Source organism: Melanerpes formicivorus, unplaced genomic scaffold (assembly GCF_026170545.1).
Source record: "Melanerpes formicivorus ecotype bairdi unplaced genomic scaffold, bMelFor1.0.p_v2 SCAF_48, whole genome shotgun sequence".
In the NCBI taxonomy this organism is placed as follows: domain Eukaryota; kingdom Metazoa; phylum Chordata; class Aves; order Piciformes; family Picidae; genus Melanerpes; species Melanerpes formicivorus.
In genome coordinates this window covers 571,307-592,803 of record NW_027142400.1, presented here as the reverse complement: position 1 = coordinate 592,803, position 21,497 = coordinate 571,307, and the positions used below count along the sequence as shown (strand labels likewise).

The following is a 21,497-nucleotide window of genomic DNA, read 5'->3' as shown; positions in this document are numbered from 1 at the left end:
AAAGGTTTGTCGATACTTGCAGCCGAGGGAGTGCTATTGTGAAGCTTCAGAGTGTATTGTCAGCAGCTGAGAACAAGACCATGTATTTTTGAAGGCAGCTGCCCTTCATCAGCAGTTACAGCAATAGCTCTGAGCTGCAGGTGACTTTTTACCCCATGGCAGCCAACCAGCACAAACTTTGGCAATGACAAAGTTTTTGCATTTGTTGGGTAAAAGAGGCACTGACAGGCTGCATCCATAATCTACCTTTAACAGGTAACTGCAGGAGGTGAGAAAAATTCATCTACTTTGAGGATCTGCTGTGGGCTCACATGCTCACTTGTTGAGTGTGCTTATAGCAGGGCTAGCAATGGATCTGGGGAGAGACAGGGATACAACAGACCCTTGCTTTGCCCCAGGCCTTGGGGGAGGCAGCTTTGCAGGTGAGGCCAGTGCAGCCTGGAGACTGAAGGAGCAGAGCAGATGTGCACAGATATCCTCCTGCATCTCTGTGCATCCTCTGCTCACCCAGAGGCTTTCACCTGGGCCATCCCCAAATCAGATTTGCTTTAAAGTCAGAAAAGTTTTTAAAATACCTGCTGTTTCCTTCTGAAATCAAATGTGCTTGATGTTCCTTTATTAAAAAAACTAGCACCTCTCAAGACACTCATGCTGATAGTGCCCCTGTGAGTCAGCTGGAATTAGTGCACGTCTATGAATACAGTGTGGGCTCATTCTGTCCGCAGTAGTCAGACTTCCTTCTTGTATGCTTGTATCTGGTAGTCCAGGCTGAAACTGCTCAGAGTATGTCAGGCATACAAGAGGACACAGTCTCAAGCTGCGCCAGGGGAGGTTCAGGTTGGATGTTAGGAAGAAGTTCTATACAGAAAGAGTGATTGCGCTATGGAATGGGTTGCCCGGGGAGGTGGTGGAGTCGCCGTCATTGAAGGTGTTCAGAAGGAGACTTGATGGGGTGCTTGGTGCCATGGGTTAGCTGTTTGGGTGGGTTGGATTGGTTGATGGGTTGGACACGATGATCTTGAAGGTCTCTTCCAACCTGGTTTCGTTTATTCTAATAAAGGTTTATTCTAATAAAGGATGCAGCCTTGGAACAGAAGCCAAAGAAACAAGCATGCTGGTAATAGTCTCACAGTTTGAGGGGGAAGCTGTCAGTGGGACTTTTTAACAGCATGCTGGGATTCTGACTGGAACAGCACAGTTACCAACCCAAACAGCAGCTGCTCTCCTGTCCCATTCTGCTGGAGAAAGCTAGCTCACTGGCTTTGCATGTGCCGGAGTTTCCCCGGGCTGGAGCTGCAATCCACCATTAATGCAGTGCTGGGAAGAGTTGAGATCCAGTTGCAAACAATGTCCTGACTGTTTACTCTGTCTGAGGCAGTCCCTGAAATTCTTCCTTTACTTTGATGCCCTAGCACAGCCCCTACAGCCAATGCCTTGTCATACCTGCCAGGCAGAACTGTTCTTCTTTCTGGTGTTCTTGATGTTTAGGTTGAGAAAGCAATGAAACAGTTGCATTGTTTCTTTATTCTAGAATCATTGAATGGTTTGTGCTGGAAGGGACCTTAAAGATCATCTAGTCCCAATAGTTCTAACCCCCCCTTGCTGTGGGCAGGGACACTTTCCACTAGGCAGGTCACTAAAAGCTGTGCCCAGTCTTGCCTTGAGCAATTCCAGGAAAGGAGCATACACAATTGCTCTGGATAACCTCTTCTAGTGTCTCACCACACTCACAGTAAATAATTTCTTCCTGATATTTAATCTGACTCTATCCTCTTTCAGTTTGAAACTGTTACCCCTTGTCCTATTGCTACACTCATGGATAAAGACTTAATCAAAATCAATTCATCAAAAGTGCCATGGAAGCCATTTTTATTACTTAAGTAGATATCTGTGAATGCAGGAGAGGCTGTGAAGATGCAGGAGGTAATGGCTGAGCCATACAGATGGGCTCTGCCTGGCTCCCATGTGGACATAGTGGTTAATTCATGGATTTGAATGTTTACATGACAGCTGCTCTCTATGATTAAAGGCAGCAAATTAAGTAATGCCAAAGAAGATTAGTATCTGCAATAAAGTCCCTTGATTTGATAGGGAAAATGCTAATACAGGGTAGTGATGGCTGCTGCACTCAGCTCCTGCCAGTGGCTGGGACCTGTTTCATGCTGGAGAGATGATGTCTGCCTGTGGGATCTCCCATGTGTTCCTTCTCCTGTGCCTGGTGGCAGGGTGTCAAGCACTCTCAGCTGTGAGGCAGCCCGCTGTGACTTCGGGAACATAGTGCTGTGTAGCCATTTAAGTGCACCGGCAGGGAGTGAGTGTTTTGTTTTGATTGGGTTGCTGGCAGGCTTTCTGCACAGTAGACACAGAATAACAAAACCCAAGTGTCATCATCACTTTGGATCATCTGCTGGGCAGAATGAATGCATAAGAGACCTGGGTGCACCCTGGATCTGGTGGGGATGCTCCACATCCAGGCACAAGTGGTCTGGCACTGCCTGCAGCAGGATGACAAAAAGGCTGCACTTTGCACCATGTGGTTTGCAGAGGAGCTGGTGCTAGTCGCTCAGTTCTTTGTGCCTCCAGCAAATCTTGAAGTAGGTGAATAGCCCTGGGGCTGCTGCCAGGTTGCCTTCAGGTCCCTGCAGGCTGTGAGAGGAGCCAGACACCTTCAGGAGCACCACGTGTGGTGGAAATAGCAGAGATGCCATGGGCATGAGGAGAGGCAGCAGGCAGGAAAGGGACTTGGAAGAAAGAGAGGGAATCATTCAGCACCACGCGGCACCATCGCTTTGTTTCAGCCTTTAACCCTCCTGCAGCTGCCAGGCAGCAGAGGACATGAAGTGTGGCCCCTGCAGCAGAATGGGGAAGTGATTGGATTTGCCTTTGTGGGGACCAGGAAATTTTTCAGGCTGGTGTTAATAAGAGATTGTGTGAGTGTGTGTGTGCATGTTATCTCCTGGGGGTTTCTGTGTAAAAGGAGAGTTCTCTTTCTGGATGGACTGACTGCCTGCCTACATGAGCCCAGTGCTTGTTCTTGGGTGCTGCATGTGCTACATTTTTATGGGCACACCGTGCTTTGGGGCTGCTGTGCTTTCCCTGCGATGGCCTAGGGATGCTTCTCCTGTGCCAGAGTGGCCCTATGCTCTCAGTCCATGTTTTTGCCACTGATTTTCCCCATCTGACCCCAGCACTGTCTCTGACTGGAGCTGCTCTAGGCACTTTCTCAACTTTGTGGCCGCAAGCACCATTCACAAAACCAAAACCTGCAGTACACCAGGTTTGGGGTTTGCAGTCAGACACGGCACCTTTCCATGTTAGTGCCCAACTCTGCCACCGGCTTTCCACATGGCCATGTCACTGCCTCGTGGTTATCCATTCCTACTTTACAGAGTGGTGCAGGCCCTTTTGCTGATGTAAAAAGCCTGGATGCTGATGGATGTTAAGGAAGGGCCCAAGTATATTTCAAAGTTGGGTGAGCAGCCTGCAAACAAAACCGCTGTGAGATAAATAGATGTGCCTGGGAATTTTATTATGAGTTGTCTGGCAGTGCCTGTCTATAATGTAATTTTCCTTGTTCTGTCTCAGCAATAAAAACCTCACGGTGTCTGATATGATGCAGTTTAGCTTTAATGTTGTCTGAGGTATGCCATTAGAAAAGTGTGGTTTATTTCATCAGGTTTGAATCCTAAATGTTTGCTTGTTTTTTGAAATGGTAGAAAAAAATAATAGAAGGCAAGGAGGATGTGAGGTTCAGAAATATTAATGCTTGCTTGCATGCTCTACACTGGTCTGAAGCACCCTCAGTGCCTAGGCTGTGACTTAGGTGAAGTAAAATCAGCATGACGTTCTCCTCTACAGATCAGGAATAGTGTTCTCAGAGCTGAGGTAGGAAAGGATATCATTAAAAGACAGAATATAATTGAGCATTAAGATGTCAGGACAAAGGTCTCATGTCTTTTTCCGATCCCTGGAAGAATCAAGGAGAAATTGTTTATCTTAATTGCTTTGTTAATTTTTTAATTTTCCACCCCAAAACCTCTCCGAGAGGTGGTTCTTGGTTTCTAAAGCATACCCACTGTTACTGAGAAATGCTCTCCATATCTTTGTAATGGCATGCTTTTTGGTGACTTCTAAGCTGTCTTTTAGCACCATTTATTTATTTGATTGTGTGACACCTCAGCCACGCATCTGAAGGGGAAGAGTGAACCATCTCTGAGCTACCTAACACTATGGAAACCTAGCAAGGGGGAAAGCCAGATGTCTATCTAATACAGAGAGTGCATGTCTGACAAAACCAGACAGGGAGAGGAAATTGAGAATGATGCATGCCTCGGAACACTGTGTTGCTTTTTGCCTATATGGACGTTTTCTGTGTTTTAGGATGTAACCAGACTGATCTTGCTGTTATTGTCTATCAGGGTGCTAATGCCTGGATGTTGCTGTGGATGTGAAAATGTTAGCTACAGGGAGGGAATGGGAGTGATTCTATGATTTCTGCAGTGTTGGAGGTCCTCAGAGTAGCTCAGTGAGAGTGCTTGGGTGCAGCTGTGGCAATTTGTACCCACATTTCCAAATCCAGATTTTTTTTTTAGGCATGAGGAATCTCCTCCATCTGTGCAATTTCAGCTACTCCCTTAACCCTGACTTCCTGAGATTTCCCCCTCCCTCCTGCCCTTCTTCCAGTCTCCTGTTGCTGGTTCCCTCTCCCTGGCATTTCATCTTGACTGGCTTCCTGCTGGGTAAAATGCACATCCTCCTCTTTTTTACCATTCCTTTCCTTCTGTCCCACTGTTGGCAATTTTCCAGTTTAGCAACCTTGACCTTATCTCCAGTTCTTTCCATTTCCTTCCCTTCAGCTAACACTCTCGATGAACTCTGCCCATTTAGCTCTCCTCCATCCTCCAAAGGCTGGCTACACATCCTGCTGGATATGTTGTAATTTCTTTCTGTGAGGACTACGCTCTCTGCTTTTCTGGCTTCCTTTATGTATACCTCTGTGCAGGAAGCTGATAGGAGGCTCAGCTGAAACTTTTCTTTTTCTCCTTTTTTTTTTTTTTTTTGTTTAAAGTGAATCACACTGAAATTGGTGTAAGTGAAGGACTCCCCCCCTTTTATAAAACTCTGACTCTTTGTGCCTGGAAAAAGTCTTTTCTAAGGGGGCAGCCACACAAAAAGGGGTAAATGTAATGATAAATATTAAGCCACCCTTAGCAGTGTGGGTATTTTTACTCCTTGAATGAGTTGCAAAGAGCAGGGATGGTGGTGAGGTCATTGCTTGCTCCCCCACTTTCTTCACATGTGTGTTTGGCCTTTTGTGGTAGCAGTCTCACGTGGTGGGGAGGTCTCTGTGGCTTGGGGCACAGCAGGCCAGCAGCGTGGTCACTGAGCGCTCTCACCACTGCTGACAATTGCACTCAGCAGTTTGGACATCTGTTTCAGTTGGCTGGGGCTTTTGGCTTCCAAGCTGAGGATCAAAGATCATGCTTATTTTAGAAATGAAGTCATCTGTTACTGAGACTGTGACAGCAAGTTTTGAGTCTATCTGCTTTGCTGTACTCCTCATTCTTTAATATTATTTTGTCTTCTTCACTCAAATTCTCTACCTTTGTTCAGGTGGAGCTCCATTGATTGCCCTTGCTGAATTTCAGCCGCTAGTCTGAGAAGATGACCCTTTGAATGTTTGGGGTTTGTGTTGTGTGTGTGATACAATATATCCAGTATGCACTGGGATTGCAAGATTGCTTGTGTCTTGCCAGTATGGTGGTTAGTTAAGTATGATCAAGCTCTTTAGAAAACATTTCTCTCATTCTGTAATAATTTTTAGAGTGATTATGATCATGGAAATGCTTTGCAGCTCATCAGTGATTTCAGTCTTCTTGAGAAGAAGCTGTTGCTGTCTGTCATACAGGAGACCTCATAATCTACTCTAGTTTGGTCAGAAAACTGTATGTAAAATGCTGCCAGCAGCAAGGTCCAGAAGAATTCCTTTTACTTTGTGAGATTACTCTCAACTCAGAAGGAATGTATGATTACCTGTGTTACTTCTAAAGAAAGCTGTGGGGGAAGATCAATACCAATTATGGTTCATAGCCACAAACACCTGAATATTTTGCTTTCAGTTGTCATGATCTTGGTCATTTATGCAAAGAAGACAGTTTTTGTGCTGAGGGCGGAGGAAATATGCATATACTGGTGTCATTCACCTCTGTGGGAGACTGCTTCTGGAAGGACTGTTGCATTTACCAGCCCTGTGAGAAATTTGTAACCTGTTTTGCAGTCTTAAGTCTTAGCTGTAGACTGGCTGGACCCAGTCTCTGTCGCTCTCTCCCCAGCTTCTTCGTTGGCATTATGTACAGGATGGCTGAGGACATGTCCTAAGGTGGCCCCCTGCTGGTCCAGAGCCATGCCCAGCCTGCAAGTGTTTCTTTGTCTTTGACAGACTGTTAAATCTCCTTGGAGAGTTATTCTGGAGTTAAGTCTAATTTTCCTTTTTCTGAGATGCTTGCCTCTCAGAAGTATTTATATCACCAGCAAGTTAGTTCATGAAGGTCTCTATTATGAGTAAATTGCCGTTGATCATGACATGGATTAAGCACAGCTCAGTAGCATAGGCATGAAAGACTCCAGCCATTTCATGCTGGTATATTTTTCTGTAGCCTAATGAATTGGCCCATCTCTTTCTTTAATGTATGCACAGGAACAATTTTATTAGTAAAAAGGCCCCCACAACTTAAAACATTTGAAAGAATGAGAGGTGATGAAGTGCCCCTGCTCTGGTCCTCATTTCTGGCATGACTAGCTTGCTGGCCTTGGCCTAGAAGGTAAAGCAATGAGGTGAAGTATAAAACATGCTGCGTTTTTAAACGAGAAAAAGATGAGCATGGAGTGCCTCATGTATTGTATGTGAAAGCATTCCTGTGATGGTGCTACATGCCACTCTGCCATCCTAATTTGCTTTCAGAGGGCCCCTCAGTATAATCCTTCTTTGTATTTCCTGAAGGATATGAAGACTGAATGCAAGTTTAGTCAATGGTTTCATTGTTGGTTTCTCCTACCGCTACAAACCAGTGCAAAAATATTAGGGACAGGCAGGGTGCATCTCACTGAATAATGTGTCTCTCATAATCCAAGTGCGATGCCTCTGAAAAAGGAGAGCTCTATGAAAAGTGCTTACAAGGCTCTTTGGACAGTAGAAACCTTTTGTAAAATGTAATTTCAGCATCCTTCCCAATGGGATCCTTCATGCAGGAGGGCTGGCCAGCATTTTGAGAACAAACCAAGCCAACATTAGGTTTGGACATCTGCTTGTTTTAAGGTTGCTTTCACAATTTTCTCTGTAGCTGAAGATTGGTACTTGATGTCTATTTGAAAATGTTGCCAGAAAAGCAATGAAATTATGCCAAATGTTTCTTTCATTAATGCAGCTTCTTAGAAATAACCACTTTATACTGGAAAATACTCTTGTTTGCATTGTTCCCTTGGCTAGAAGGATGAGAAATGTTTGATCTTGTCCTTGTACAAAATTATCCTCAAAACCCCCAATGTTTCTGGAATCAATTCACCTTTAAACCAGGGTGATCTGCTCCCAGAGTACATCTAAACTGAGTGATGGTAGGCTTAAATGGCATTAAATCAAGTGTCTTGTGAGGAAGGGGTTGTAGTGTCTTTTGTCTTTGCAGCTGGCTGAAGAGGATTGAATTTTAGAGAAGCTAATGCTCAAATTTTCTGGATATTTTCTTCCCTTTTGTTTAAATCACCCGAAGCAAACCAAACCATATCTTCTTTCAACAGGGACCAGCTCGCATGACATCTGATCTTGCATCTTCTCCTGCAGCAGGGTATGTCCCTGTTGGTCAAAAACCAGAGGCTGTTGTGCATGCTATGAAGGTAAGGATGCCACAGATCTCCATGTGGCTGTGCAGTGTGGTGCAGCACGGTACAGCAGACACCAAAGCACAGAGCTTGGTGCTTGCTCTTCTCTTGGAAACACAACTAGAAAGTCAGTACTCAGTCAAATAACCAGAACCTGTGTCATGATGGATACTCATTGCTTCAAGTAGTTATGGAGTTAAGCAAGATAGTTTTGAGTGAGAATCCTCCAACAAAAGCTGAAGGTGTCAGTTACCCTTTCTGTTCATCAGTCCTGCATAAACTGGGTGTCTGGGGTGAGGGCAGGGATCAAAAAGCTGTTTTAAAAGGGGGCACAAAGCCTGCATTTCCTGTTTTGTTATTGAAAATCCTGCAGCAGTCTTCAAAGGATAAAGACTTCATTTAATGTAAAGATGCAGCAAACTATGTCGTCATACCTGTGTAGATATGTCAGCAGTGAGGATTAAAGTCAGAACCATTGGTGATAGAAACCATGGGGCATTGCTAGCTCAATTAAAGGAGAAAACTTGAAATGTGATTCCACAGCAGTTCTTAAGTCCTAGTGACCATCCATTAGCAGGAAATGTGCAGTACCCTGGTGTTACATGTTTAACTAGTTAAGCAAGTTACTTCTGAGTATCTGAAAGACACAAAAGCACAAACCCTTTCCAAGGTACCATAGGAATGGTTGGAAAGTCTCTAACTAAATTAGGCTCTGGTTGGAATATATGATTTTATATAATCAGTTTTGAATTGACCCTTCAAGCCCAAAATCTTCTTTTTCCGTCCTACCTGTGGCATACACCCAGACCATAGAACTCTTACTGGGTCCTAAAAGAAGGATGTTCAGTACTATCAGGGATTAAAAAATGCCTTTAATGGAGTTTTCCTAGTTCCCAAGGGAACTCTGACTGCAGATTTTGGCAGTTCACTTGCCTACATCAATTTGCCCTGTGTTTTCCAGATGAGTTTCTTCTTTGCTAGTTATGAATATTTCTGTGCTATTAGAAAGTGGTTGTGCTCCATCCTGTACTATGTTGCATTCTACTTGTGGGTGACATTTCTCCTGTGTACATATGTGTATGAATCTGCTAATCTGATGCCCTGCAGAATGCTGCAAATTGCTGGGATACCTTTGCTTTTCTGACACATCATACTAATCCACCTTCACTTGCATTTAAGATTATCCAAGCCCTCATGCAGTCCTGATTCCCACTGTTGGCTTTTTCTTCCCAAACTGCAAGGTTCATACCTTTCTGCTCCTCCTTTTCCTTGCATTTGGTGTGAGGTAGTGGTGAGGGACGATATTAAGCAGAGTTTATAATGTTTTAAAGTTAGAAGATCAAATAGCTATGAGTTGATTATGAACACATTCTGGGGGGAAATTAGGTTCCTATTTGCTTTAGGGATTATGGGACGGAATTTCTTAGTAAGGACAAGAAACAGAAATGGTTTCAAGACACAGTTTGATAAGCTTATGAAAGGATTGGAAAATTTATCAAGATTCATGTAAACTAGAAATTAAATCTGGGAGATCTGGCACAATGATGCGTATAAGGGAGTTGAAAGGAAGTTAGATGGCTGGTTGTTTGCACATGTATCATTATTATTGCTAATCCTCTACTTCAGAGCTTTGTTGATCACTCGGGAGGGTTGGAAGAAATTCTTCTCTGCAGTTTAATTATTTGGCTGGCATGGTAAAACCCAGACAAAATCCTTAGAAAATGCCATTGTTGGCGTCAGGAAGCAGGTGTCATAGCAGCCACATCTCACGGGCATAAATATTCTCACACGACGTGTCCTGCTGACACACTTAGGGTTAAAAATATTCTCACATTTGAAGCAAGGAGGAAATCGTCTTGTAGGCAAGTGTGGCAGGGAGGGATGAGAAGGTGTTTATTTTTCCATCCTCTGGCCCATTTCCAAGGATCAGCCAGAAATTGAAAAGACTGAGGAAACTGGTGATGGTTGCAATCTCTCCTCCTCCTCCTCTTCCTTTCTTGTGGCATAGTGAAATCGTGGCCATTGGTCTCCAGCTGTGGATCTTAAACTTTGGCCGTGGCATGCTGTAGCATATGGAGTAGAGCTTATGTGCATGCTGCAGAACTGGGCCACTTTGCCAGTGCCAGTCCTTGCATCTAGGAAACTGGATGCAGTTACTAGCTTAGACCCTCACCACCTGTGACACAGCTCATGACCTTCCCTTTAGTGGGAAGAAAATAACAGCCTGCAAATGAGATGTTGCACTTCGGATATGCCATAACAGATATTACCAAAATCCCTTGTTGGCTGTGTCTAGGAGCCATTCTGGCTGTAGCAGGCTAGCTCCTTACCGCAACAAAAGGCAAGGTCAATTGGAAGTTGGCTTCACTTGTCTTGCAAACTGCTTGAATGCAAGTCTGTCCAGAAGCTGTGTGACTGCAAGGATGCAGCTCTGTGCCCAAACAAAGGTCACTGAGGGGCTATACACTCTGTACAATTCTGCAGGCAGGGCTTCTGGATTGCCTCCATCTGCATCCCTCTGTGTAATGTCCCCTAGGCTTTTTCCTTGGCTTTTTCTGACAGCTGAACACTTGCTATGTGACTGAAGCATTTAGCAGAGTAAGTTCTTCCTTGAGCACATTTAGGGATTTTCTTTATTTTTGCTTCTGAAATAGTTTTGGTTTATTTGCACTTTCTAAATAAGGAAAAAGATGACAGGTTGGCACTCCTAACAGCTGTTTTTGCTAACGAGAATAAAAGGTACATATGCTACAGCTCAGTATCTCACTGAACATCAAAGCACTTTGCTTAGGAACTGAGCAAACCTGTTAAAGTCATGGGGAGCTGAGGAGGAGGCAAATGTATGAGAATATAACATTTAGTCTATAACCCGAATTCCCCAGCATCAGGAGCAGCTTGGCCTCTCCCATGTGGACAGTGTCAACAAGCAGGTGATCAGTCATTCTCACTGATATTGGATAAGGCAGGATTTGGCCCTGTCAAAGCTAGGAAGAAGTCCTAGCAGGGCATATAGACTGTTCCTTTGAAGTGGGTTGCCATGTTCCCCAGTGCTATGTCCAGCTGACTTACAAATCAATAAAATGTGTGAGGCACCCTTCAGAAAGCGTCCTTCAAAATGCACAAAAATGCTTATCCCAACTTTTACTTCTCCTTCCAAAGGTTTAGTGTTTTTTCAGATACACATCCATATTGACTCAGCCTTGCAGGGTCGGTCCACAAGTGGTAGATGTGATGGACCAGTTAACTTTGAGCTGACACTGCCTTGGCCTCAGATGTCAGTGCAGTCATGAAAGAGAAATGAACATAGCCAAGATGTTCCTCACAATTTATGTATTGGCAGGGACAAAGCCAGCATGCTCATTAAGAGTGAAGTGCAGGTTATTTTCAGGTGGTGGCATCCTCAGGCAGAGAAGCAACATTACCTGGTCCAGCACCATTTCCCTGCATGTAGAATTGCCCTGTGACTAAACAGAGCCCTTGCCAGATGGTGTTTTACCCAGGGAGATCACACAGTGCCAGTGTGTCTGCAGAGGGCCCAGTGCTGTTGGTGCAGCTTCATGAAGAGCAAAAAGGAGGGGACATCACGAACCCCTTGGAGCCTGGGGTACGCTTTGTTTTCTGTTAACTCCTGGGTTGGATTATGGCAGAAATTACAGGAAGATGTACCCCAATTTCTTAGATCCACACTGAATCCACAGTCCTTAAACTTCAGCTGAGCCATAGATAATTTCTGTGAAGGCACATCCATAGTCCCAGGTGGTGTAATCTGAGGAACATTAACCTGGTCCCTCTAAATGGCTGAGGTGGCGCCTGGCGGGATGTGAGAATGGCTGGGGCTGGGTCAGCACTAAGAGGCCTTCCTGTCTTTCTTCAGGAGATGATTCACTCTTCAGAATGTATTTTTTGTCAGCATGATTTTCCAGGATTGGTTGCTGAATTTTACCCCTCTGAATCCCTTTTCCCCATACCCAAGATGCTAACATGTGTTTACAAAGTGCCTATCCAGACATGGAGTGGATCTGGAAAGTAGGATGAATAGAATAGAATAGAATAGCATAGACTAAAATAGAATAGAATAGACCAGGTTGAAAAAGACCTTTGAGATCATCGAGTCCAACCTATCAGGGTAGATGAATCTTAAGTTGTTCAGAAATAAAAATACAACTGTAGCTTCCCTCTGATCAGATTTCAGCTCCAGCTCTGCCTGGTTTGCACCATTAAAAGACATTTCCACTGAAAGAAATGGGCAGTGCCACCTTCCACACCTGCACAAGGGAATGCCCTTTTAGTTGAAGTATAAGTTGTAGAAAAACAGTTTATTTTTGTCTGCTGGTCTCTTGTACCTGCAAGATTTATGGCTGGTGGAAGCAGACACTGGAGCCGATGTGATCTTTAACTCATCTAAGCCATGGTTGTCCTTGACACTTGTCCTGTGGACATGGACGGTGCTTAGCTGCCAGCCAGGCAGTGCTGATGCTCTGCACAGGGCTGTGATCCTGCAGGCTGCTGCCTGTGCAGCTGAGCATTGGAGGCACGCTGACTCCAGACGAGCGAGTTTGATGTGCGAGTCCAACTGGATCAATAATTAATTCCATCCTCTTTAGCAAAAAATAGATGCTCCCTTTGTCAGCACGCACACGCTTTTTGCATCCCTCTTGCCCTTCCTCTCCTCTCACAATGGATGTGGATAATTCTTTGTGCAAAGATTGGTCCTAGGTATGTTGGTTAAACTAGCTGGTGTGTTTTAGAAGTAGGTTAAGGGCCCTAGGAGAATGACTTATTTTTGTCCATAATGCAGTTCCAGTACAGCAGGATTGCTGTGCCGAGCACACCAGAGTATAATCTACCCTGGTATTCTGCTCTGTAGAGCAGCCAGTGCTGTGCATCGTGGTGAGGAAGACCATGTGCTATTTGATGGCACTGGGTGATTCCAGAGACTTTGACCCTACACACTGAGCTTACCTCTTTGCTCATCAGTGGCACAGCCCTGGATGAGGTATGTAGGTCAGCGCACATGCAGTGGCAAAATCTCTAGGAAGTCCTATGCTGTGGTGTGCCCAACTCATGCATGCCCATCCAGAGGAGCTATCTGAAAGCATGCAGATAGATGTGCTGTAGGGGCATTCTGTGGGTCAGTGTGTTTCCAACAGGATGCAAAGGCTGCCTTTAGTCCCAAGAAGCCTCCTCTCTGTGCTCGAGGAACCATCTGGCTGTAGCCAGGCACTGCCTCCTCAGAGGTGCTCTGCAGGGGTGGCTGGGATGGTGTGTGCTCAGGTGGGACATGGAGGGGCCAGGGCTGCCTCCCAGCTGCAGAGGTGCAGGGCGTGGGTGGCAGATGGGAGTGCAGAGTAACCACACAGATGTGCTGCATATTACCAGGTGTGTGGCCTGGGGATCAGCACTTGGAGAGCATTTTAAGAGGTTAAAAATCAGGATTTTTTTCCCCTTTCCAAATATTGTGAACCTGAAATCTAAGAAAAAAAGTAACAGGCAGGATGTGTCCACTGTTTTTGCAGTGTCCCAAGCTAATTTCACAGCGAACTTACTTGTCTTCCCAAGGCAAATATGCAGGTGTGGCCTAGCCACCAGGCTAAGCAGCATCCAGGAGGCCTGTGAACATGAGCACGGATTGTGTTAGGTCTGGGGGTATCAGTGTTGGAGCTGTAACCTCTGTCTCTGCAAGGAAACCTACTTCTTCCCAGATCTGGGAGGACCTGCTGGAGATGCTGTCCAAGCTGCAAAGCCTCAAATCCTTCCCCCCTACCCCTTTCACACTGATCCTATGTCTTTGCAGCCACGTCTCTTGATTTTGCAGTGCTTTGTTCCCATTATTATTGTTGGAAAAGCCCCACACTGATGAGCAGGAGGGAAAGGGAAGGCAGTGTCTCACTCCTCCAGAGCTTCCTGCAGGCAGGGTTGCTGCAAGCATGTACCTAGGCCTGCTGCCTGTGGCCGGACATGAGAGGATGAACAGCAAAATGGAGCTGCTGGTGGATGACCTGACAGGGCTGGTGCCAGCACTTTGTGGGCATGACCCAGATTCATCAGTGTTTCTACCAACTGAACTCATGAACAGTCAGTAAATGTCACCCTGCAGCTGTGGCTGCAGTCCTGGCATGGGTGTGCATGCCAGCAGTGGGAGTTGGGTGCCAGCTCCAGCTGAAGGCCACCTATTCCCTTACCTTTATGGAGCTTGCACTGTGGGTGGAAACAGTGCTGACAGATTAAAGTCAAGCTCAGGGAGTTGAGGTGATTATCTCCATCTTCAGAGGTTGTCTGTGGCACAAGGAGAGAGAGGGTGACCTAGATTCGCCATACCACTCACTGCTCGGTGGGCATGGTGCTTTCAGAGGACTGCTGTCAGCACATGGGTCCTGGAAGGCAATACTGTGTTTTTTTTCCCTCCATCCAAGTTAGGAGCAGATGTTGGTCAGTTAGAGGGCAGAAGGGCTCTGCAGAGGGACCTCGACCGACTGGACAAATAGACGGAGTCCAATGGGATGGCATTCAACAAGTCCAAGTGCTGGGTGCTGCACTTTGGCCACGGCAACCCCATGCAGAGCTACAGGCTGGGGTTAGGGTGGCTGGAGAGCTCCCAAACAGAGAGGGACCTGGGGGTGCTGATTGACAGCCGCCTGAATATGAGCCAGCAGTGTGCCCAGGTGGCCAAGAGGGCCAATGGCATCCTGGCCTGCATTAGGAATAGTGTGGCCACCAGGAGCAGGGAAGTCATTGTGCCCCTGTACTCTGCATTGGTTAGGCTGCACCTTGAGTCCGGTGTCCAGTTCTGGGCCCCTCAGTTTAAGAAGGACATCGAAACACTTGAACGTGTCCAGAGAAGGGCAACAAGGCTGGGGAGAGGCCTTGAGCACAAGCCCTATGAGGAGAGGCTGAGGGAGCTGGGATTGTTTAGCCTGGAGAGGAGGAGGCTCAGGGGTGACCTCATTGCCCTCTACAACTACCTGAAAGGTGGTTGTAGTCGGGAAGGGGTTGGTGTCTTCTCCCAGGCAACCAGCACCAGAACAAGAGGACACAGTCTCAAGCTGCGCCAGGGGAAGTTTAGGCTCGAGGTGAGGAGAAAGTTCTTCACCGAGAGAGTCATTGATCATTGGAATGGGCTGCCCAGGGAGGTGGTGGAGTCACCATCCCTGGAGGTGTTCAAGAGGAGATTGGACGTGGCACTTGGTGCCATGGTCTAGTCATGAGGTCTGTGGTGACAGGTTGAACTCGATGATCCTCAAGGCCTCTTCCAACCTTAGTGATACTGTGATACTGTATCCCTTTTGCAGCTTGGCTGCATCCAACTCAAAAAGGGAGTGGTTAAGAACTGGGAATCAAATGGAGATCTCTGAGTCCCTGGGCTTTGTGCTAACAGGCTGTCTCTTGCTCCCTGTCATTGTGGGCCTCCAAGGGGTTCACTTCAGATACTAAATGGGTTAAGAGCAATTTCAGCCAAAAGGTAAGTGAAATTGGTGATGTCTGTTTAAGATCTGAAAGTTCATGGCTGATTGGAGATCACACGTTTAAGCTGCACAGTAGGTAATACTCTGCTTTTCAGTGGTACAAACCTCTGTTTGCTTCTTTTCCTGATGGCTAAAACCCTGAGAGACCTGTGGCTAGCCTGGGCTGACCACAGTTGTCCCATGACTTGAACTAGTAGAAGGGACTAGGGAAGCTCTGCTCCAGTGAAAGAAGGGAACAGGGAGAGCATGAATTGCTGGGGGGTTGCCTTAGGTTTGCTGCCTTGGAACAGCCTTTCTGAAAGAGATGTGTTTGTGGGCATGGGCAGCTCACTGCCAATTATCACATGGTCCCCTAGGGCTGTGGCTGCAGCCATACCGTGCAGGCAGTAGAACAGAGGCAGGCCATTGCCATGGAAGGGAGAGGATGGAGGCACACAACTTACTGTTACTCTGCCCTTTGCAGTGCTCTGACTCTCAGGGTTTTGTGAACCCTGCCAGCATAAATACTCACTAATGAAGCTTTTAGGGATACTTAACTATTTGAGGATCATAATGCTTTTAAAATATTGTTTTTTGTAGGTCCTTGAGGTCCATGAAAATTTGGACAGGCAAATGCAAGACAACTATGAGGAAGACCTGAGTGAAAAGGAGAAGGCAATTGTTCGTGAAATGTGCAATGTAAGAAATCCTCTCAGTAACTCTAGGGGTAGCTTTCATGGTCTTTTGTTAGAGTAGCCAGGGCCTGCTGTGTACAAACTCTTATTGATGTGAGATCCACAGGCATGAGAGAGGAGTGGAGCCTCTGCTGACCACTGCTTTCAGTGTCAGTAACCCCAGTGCCTCATTCACTGCCTTTGCTCAGCAGGTACTTCCTACTCTGCCACCTTCAAGAGTGCAGAGCAGGTAGTTTATCTGATCAAAGCTGTACAAAGGGCTTCTCCTAGCACAGAGAGTCCTGTTAGCAGTTGAGTCCAGCTGTGTTCTTATAGCCCTCGGTTTTGGGCTATCAACTAGTTGCTGTCTTTAAGGCATAAATGGGTTTGTACAGCTTTAATGGGTTTGAGCCTAACCATTAGGTAATGCTAAAGGGAGAATATTCATGTCTGAAGCCATTGAACAGCATCATGGTGTGTGGGGTGCTTTTAGCACTTCCAGTATGTTGGGCAACCACACTGTTAACTAAGCTTGCCACATCCTGTATGGTGAACATTTGTATCAACATTTGTATCAACCCTCTGCTTTGCGGGTCTGCTCCTGTACAACTGCCTCCGCCTTCAAAGCACCTTGGTGACCCTTTGGCTTTGAAACAAGAATATGGGCATTATTCTAGAGTGTGGCTTAAGCTGCATGTCATTTGCAGTTAGGGAGGCTCTGTTTGACAGTACCAGCAGTGTCCACAGCAGGGAGCAGGGTGCTTCTGCAGTCTTCCTTTTTAGAAGTCCACATCGGACATCAGCCCAGGTGGCTTTGTTTAATGCTTCACTGCAGCAGAGGTGAGTCCCAGCCTCTGCTGAAATTCTGAAAACTACCTCAACCCTAAAAAGAGGGTTTAAAGAGCATAGATGTATCTTGCAGAGCTAAATCACTGCAAGCATCCTTGGCAAGGGCTGAAGCACTTTGCTTTGTTGCTGGATCTCTGTAAGTAAAGCCAAGAGGGACTGATTTTTAGGGTGTTTTGTCTGATTGGTGGTACACCCTTTGTAGCTGTGCAGTGGGAAAGGTAAACTACCATAACCTCCTCCTCTCAAATCGACTTGTTTCTGTTTGTGTATCATCAGCTGATATTTCTTTAAATATTCATTTTATGTAGACTCAAGGCAGCTATGAAGTGCTTTGTAGTTTCTTTTTTTTTTTTTTCTTTTCTTTTTGAAATAGCCTCTCTTATCCCAGTGGCCCTAAAATGATAAAATGTATGCTTTAAGAAAGTCTCTCATATATATATATATATATATATGTATAATTTTAATAGTTATCTTTTTCATTATCTTTTCTGGTCATGGGAACATCATTTCTGTAAGCATGGCACGGTTGACCTACCATTGAACCTAGCTTCTGAACCTACTGTATTTGTTTTATACTATCACCCCAGGCAAAAATGGTTCTAATTTCAAGAGACTAATTAGAAAAATGCATCAATGGTTTTTTTACCCTTGGAAACCGGTGCACAGATGCCATCCAGTGGCTCTGCTGAGAATTGCAGCCTGTCTCTAGGAAATTTCTTGGGTTTGCCTTCCAGACCGCAGTTATGAAAATATTGCAGCAGCTCATCAGAAGCTTTGCGTTTGTTTGTTGGGTTTTGGCTTGGGTTTTTAGTTAATTAGATTGTTTGTTTGGTTGTTTTTTGTTTATTTGGTTGGTTGGTTGTGTTTTTTTTTGTTTGGTTGGTTGTTAATTCCTGTCTCTCTTCCCATCCCTTTTATTTTTTCTTACAGGTTGTCTGGCGAAAGCTAGGTGATGCTGCGAGCTCCAAACCCTCCATCAGGCAACATCTTTCAGGAAACCAATTCAAAGGTCCCTTGTAGGAACACCATCCTGAAGGCTGGAAGTGATTGAAATGATTGATTCTGTGAAGACTCAAGAGGCAGAGCTCAGTGTTTCTGGTTGCCTGTTCTTTGGGAGGTGGGGTTAAGTTTTTTTCAGGGTTTCTTTTATTTGTTTTCTCTTTTTTTTGTAACAATAGTGTAAATATGGCAGCTAAAGGCCTGGTTTGCAGGCTGTGGTGCTCTGGAACTACTGTTCAATGGGTAACCATCCAATAATGCCAGACTTGCATCATTTGTATTGTAGTTCAGACCTGCTTTGTTGTAATAGTCTGTTTGTAGAATTAACTAACTTGAGAGAATTTCTAAGAGGAACAAGAAGAACCCTTAACCTGTGGAGAAGTCACAGTTTCTGTTGCTCTGGTCCACCTATTTGTTAGTGATTCATAGCTGGGCTAGTGGCTCAGGGCAGCATCTTCCAATGAAAGCAATTTGAATTCGTTGGCTTACTGCCTGCCAAGCTCCTGAGCTGCTAACACTTTTTTTGGAGGTCCTTAATTCAAAGAATGACAGCCAACTGTTTTCACAAGGCACTGTGTTCAAGTCGGAGTGGTGAGCTAAGAACACTGGTACCACTCTGTACGTTGTGCAGTGGTACTCATCACACACGAAAGGCTTGAAACTCCCTATCACCTGTTACCGAACTGGTTTCCCTGAATGACACAAGCTATCTGCAGCCATAATGTGAATGAAGTCATTTAGCCACATACCAGTATTCCCTACAAATGCCGCAGCACTTCTCCTGTAAAGCAGCAACTGCCATCCTAACAGTGCTTGCACAGGATCTTCAAGAGCAGCTCATCTTTCACATAAGGAAGATTTGGTTTTGGTTTATTTTTAAAGTTCTTGCTGGATCCCTCGCCTACACTGGTTCCTCTGTAAGGTAACCAAACAGCATCCTTGCAGAGCTGAATAAAACTGCCATGAACGTGGGCTGTTGGGCAAGACTACTTCCTGCCATTCAAGCTTTATTTTTGTTAATGAACCAAAACAAGTGGTATTTTTCTTCTTTTAGTGGATGTATATAAAACAATGGGACTTAGATTTTACTATTGTGAAGTAGCTGCTTGTATAGTTGTAAGAATTTGACACCCCCCCTCCTTCCAAGTTGTCACAGCAGCTGTCCTCGTATTTTATTAGATTTCCTTTCCCAATAGTCCAAGGAAGTGGAGCTTGGTTATTAAAATCATGGTGTAAAATAATTTTAAAGGCAGGCTTGTGAAAAGATCAACGCTTCCTCTTCTAAAGTTGCATTGATTTTAGTGATTAGCTTGAAGATTTAATTACCTCAAACACCATCACTTTCTTTTAATTCTCTGAGAGTCACTCACAGCAACAGACAGCAGAATTAGCTGGACAGGTTTTTTCCTCTTAAATTAATTTGCTCTATCAGTCCAGTTTTTGACTTGTGGTATTGACATGGAGCACTGATACAACCCCAAGGAGCCCATGCAGCAAGCTATGAAAGGTAATTGGTCCCCTGGTATACAATAATCTAGCTGCTGAACTTGAGGAGTGTCAGAGATTTGTAACCGGTGGAAAAACAGAGAAGGAATACAACCAAAATACATAGTAACCCCTAAGAGTTAAGTACCACTTCATTATTCATTGCAGAAATAAAAATGTAACAGTTGAGTAGGTTGGTTGAAAAAACAAACCAACAAGAATCACTCCCCAAACACACAGGCATACACTCACTCGGACACTCACTGGTAGTTTATCTCTTACTGCCGCTCAGTCAGCAAATGCTGAGCCAGGTAACTCCATGTCTCATACTTACATCCTGCAGTGTCTGGAAAAACTCATTCTAGAATCTGACTCTCTTTTAAAATATGGCATAGTTAGAGGATGCTGGATTTCTTCCTCTTTTTGTTTTGCCCTCCAGTTTCTAATCAGCACTGATTATTTGTCTTTCTTACTCCTGTGCAATTTTTACCTTAATTTCATACCAGAAGAGGTGATGTAAAGCAGAGGCATCATTCCTGTTCAACATCTAGTGTCCAACAGAGGGTTACTTTATCTGCCTGAAAGACCACTCTAACTGTGGTGCCATCTAATGTGTTAAGCAGATAATTTAAGCGTGTTTGGAATAAGGTTAATTTATGTCAGTGAATTTTAACTAAAGCAATACAAATGTTGCCAGCAGTTGTAGAGAGTTAATTGTGTTGATGACGTGCTTGCCGTTTCAGTAGTACATAAGATAAGGAGGTCCTCTCCACAAGAGCTATATTAATCAGCTTACTAGTCTCACCAGCTATGTAACTCTCGTTCAGATAGTCCCTGCTATCAAATCTCTCACAAAAGCTATTCAGTGAGTTCAGGCTAAGCATGTTTGTTCCACTTGCAGATCTCACCTACAAGGGAAAAGTAATGGTGCAGCTGAGGTCCATTAGCACTACACATCTTGAAGAGCCAGTTGACAGGGTAGCCAGTAGTTCAGCTGAACAGTCTTGATACTCTGAGGGAGTATTCCATTTTTTTGTAAAGTTTATTTGGCAGCATAAATTTTCAATGCAAGGTGTGCATCACTGCTATTGCAAAAAAAAAAGAAGTATGACACTGCTATACATTGGGCTGGTATTTTGGGTGTTTTTTAGGCTTGCGACTCTTCACACTCAGCTCTGTTTGAGCTACAAAGCGTCGTCCTGGGGTGAAATGATGCTCAATGACTTTACAGAATGACTTGGGTGCTGAATTCTGAGTTGTGTAAAAAGATGTTTTATGTGCACATTTAAATTCACTTACCTATGTGCTAAATCTTCAGCAAAAACTACCTGAGGAACTTGGTACATTAAGTTGGAAGGGAGCATCCCTTGAAATAGTGACCAGTAAACTGATCTATTTGGGGAAATAGGCCGAGGTAATTTCCTCAAGATTGAAGCCCTGGGTTCTGCAATCCTCTGGCAAAGAAAGCAGCTGCTGTTTACAAATGGACTTTGCTTGATTAAGGAAAGTAAAATCACATCCTTGGCTTCTGTCAGAGCAACTGAAGTGAGTGGTATTTCCACTTACCAGCCTCAGTTGGCTCTTTGCACCTTGACAAGACTGCTGAGCACAACTTTGTTTGGAAATGGCACATTTTTATCCAAATATTAGATATTAAAAGAAATCAGTGTTAAAGTGACCTTTTACCTTTTTAGAAACTGGGGGGGAAGAGTACTACTGATCTTTTTCAACGTGCATGACTGTAAAGTGATAAAATTGTATATTTTTCATAATGTGGGGAAAGTCTATTTGTGCTGCTTTAGAAATCAGTTGAAAGTTTGATTTCTGTTAAACCTGTGATCTTACAGCCCTGCTCTATTTTCTGTATATGATTTACAAAAACTGGAAGAGTTAGCACCTACTGTTGTGTATATAGCAGAATTCTTTAGACCTTAGCACGCGTTTTTACCTATTATTGAACCACTCTGGCTTTTTTGGGGAGGGAAAGTAATAGTACAGATTTTTTTGATAATGTGTGTAAAACATTCATTTGAAATATTTTAGTAAAAATGAAGTAAGAGATTGATTGTGATAGTGTATACTTCTAGTTGAATAAAGTACTGCTTTTTAAATAAACTGAGGAAGATCTGGCAGGTCACTGATGAAGTTTCTTGCAGTAAGTACCATAATTACTAAT

The 21,497-nt window shown here is 44.5% G+C and overlaps 1 protein-coding gene across 3 annotated transcripts in view; it reads left to right on the top strand.

Annotated features, from left to right (window-relative positions):
* CCDC85C (coiled-coil domain containing 85C) overlaps positions 1–21,462 on the top strand; it is a 112,977-nt gene extending 91,515 nt beyond the window's left edge. For 2 of the 3 annotated variants that reach the window (XM_068160093.1, XM_068160092.1), the window contains exons 4-6: positions 7,792–7,887; positions 15,915–16,013; positions 17,768–21,462. In XM_068160093.1, the coding sequence (XP_068016194.1) occupies positions 7,792–7,887; positions 15,915–16,013; positions 17,768–17,857 (285 nt within the window). In that variant the 3' untranslated portion in view covers positions 17,858–21,462. The remainder of the gene's footprint in view (positions 1–7,791; positions 7,888–15,914; positions 16,014–17,767) is intronic. The other variant, XM_068160094.1, reaches the window with a different exon arrangement.
* The last annotated feature ends 35 nt before the right edge of the window (positions 21,463–21,497 follow it).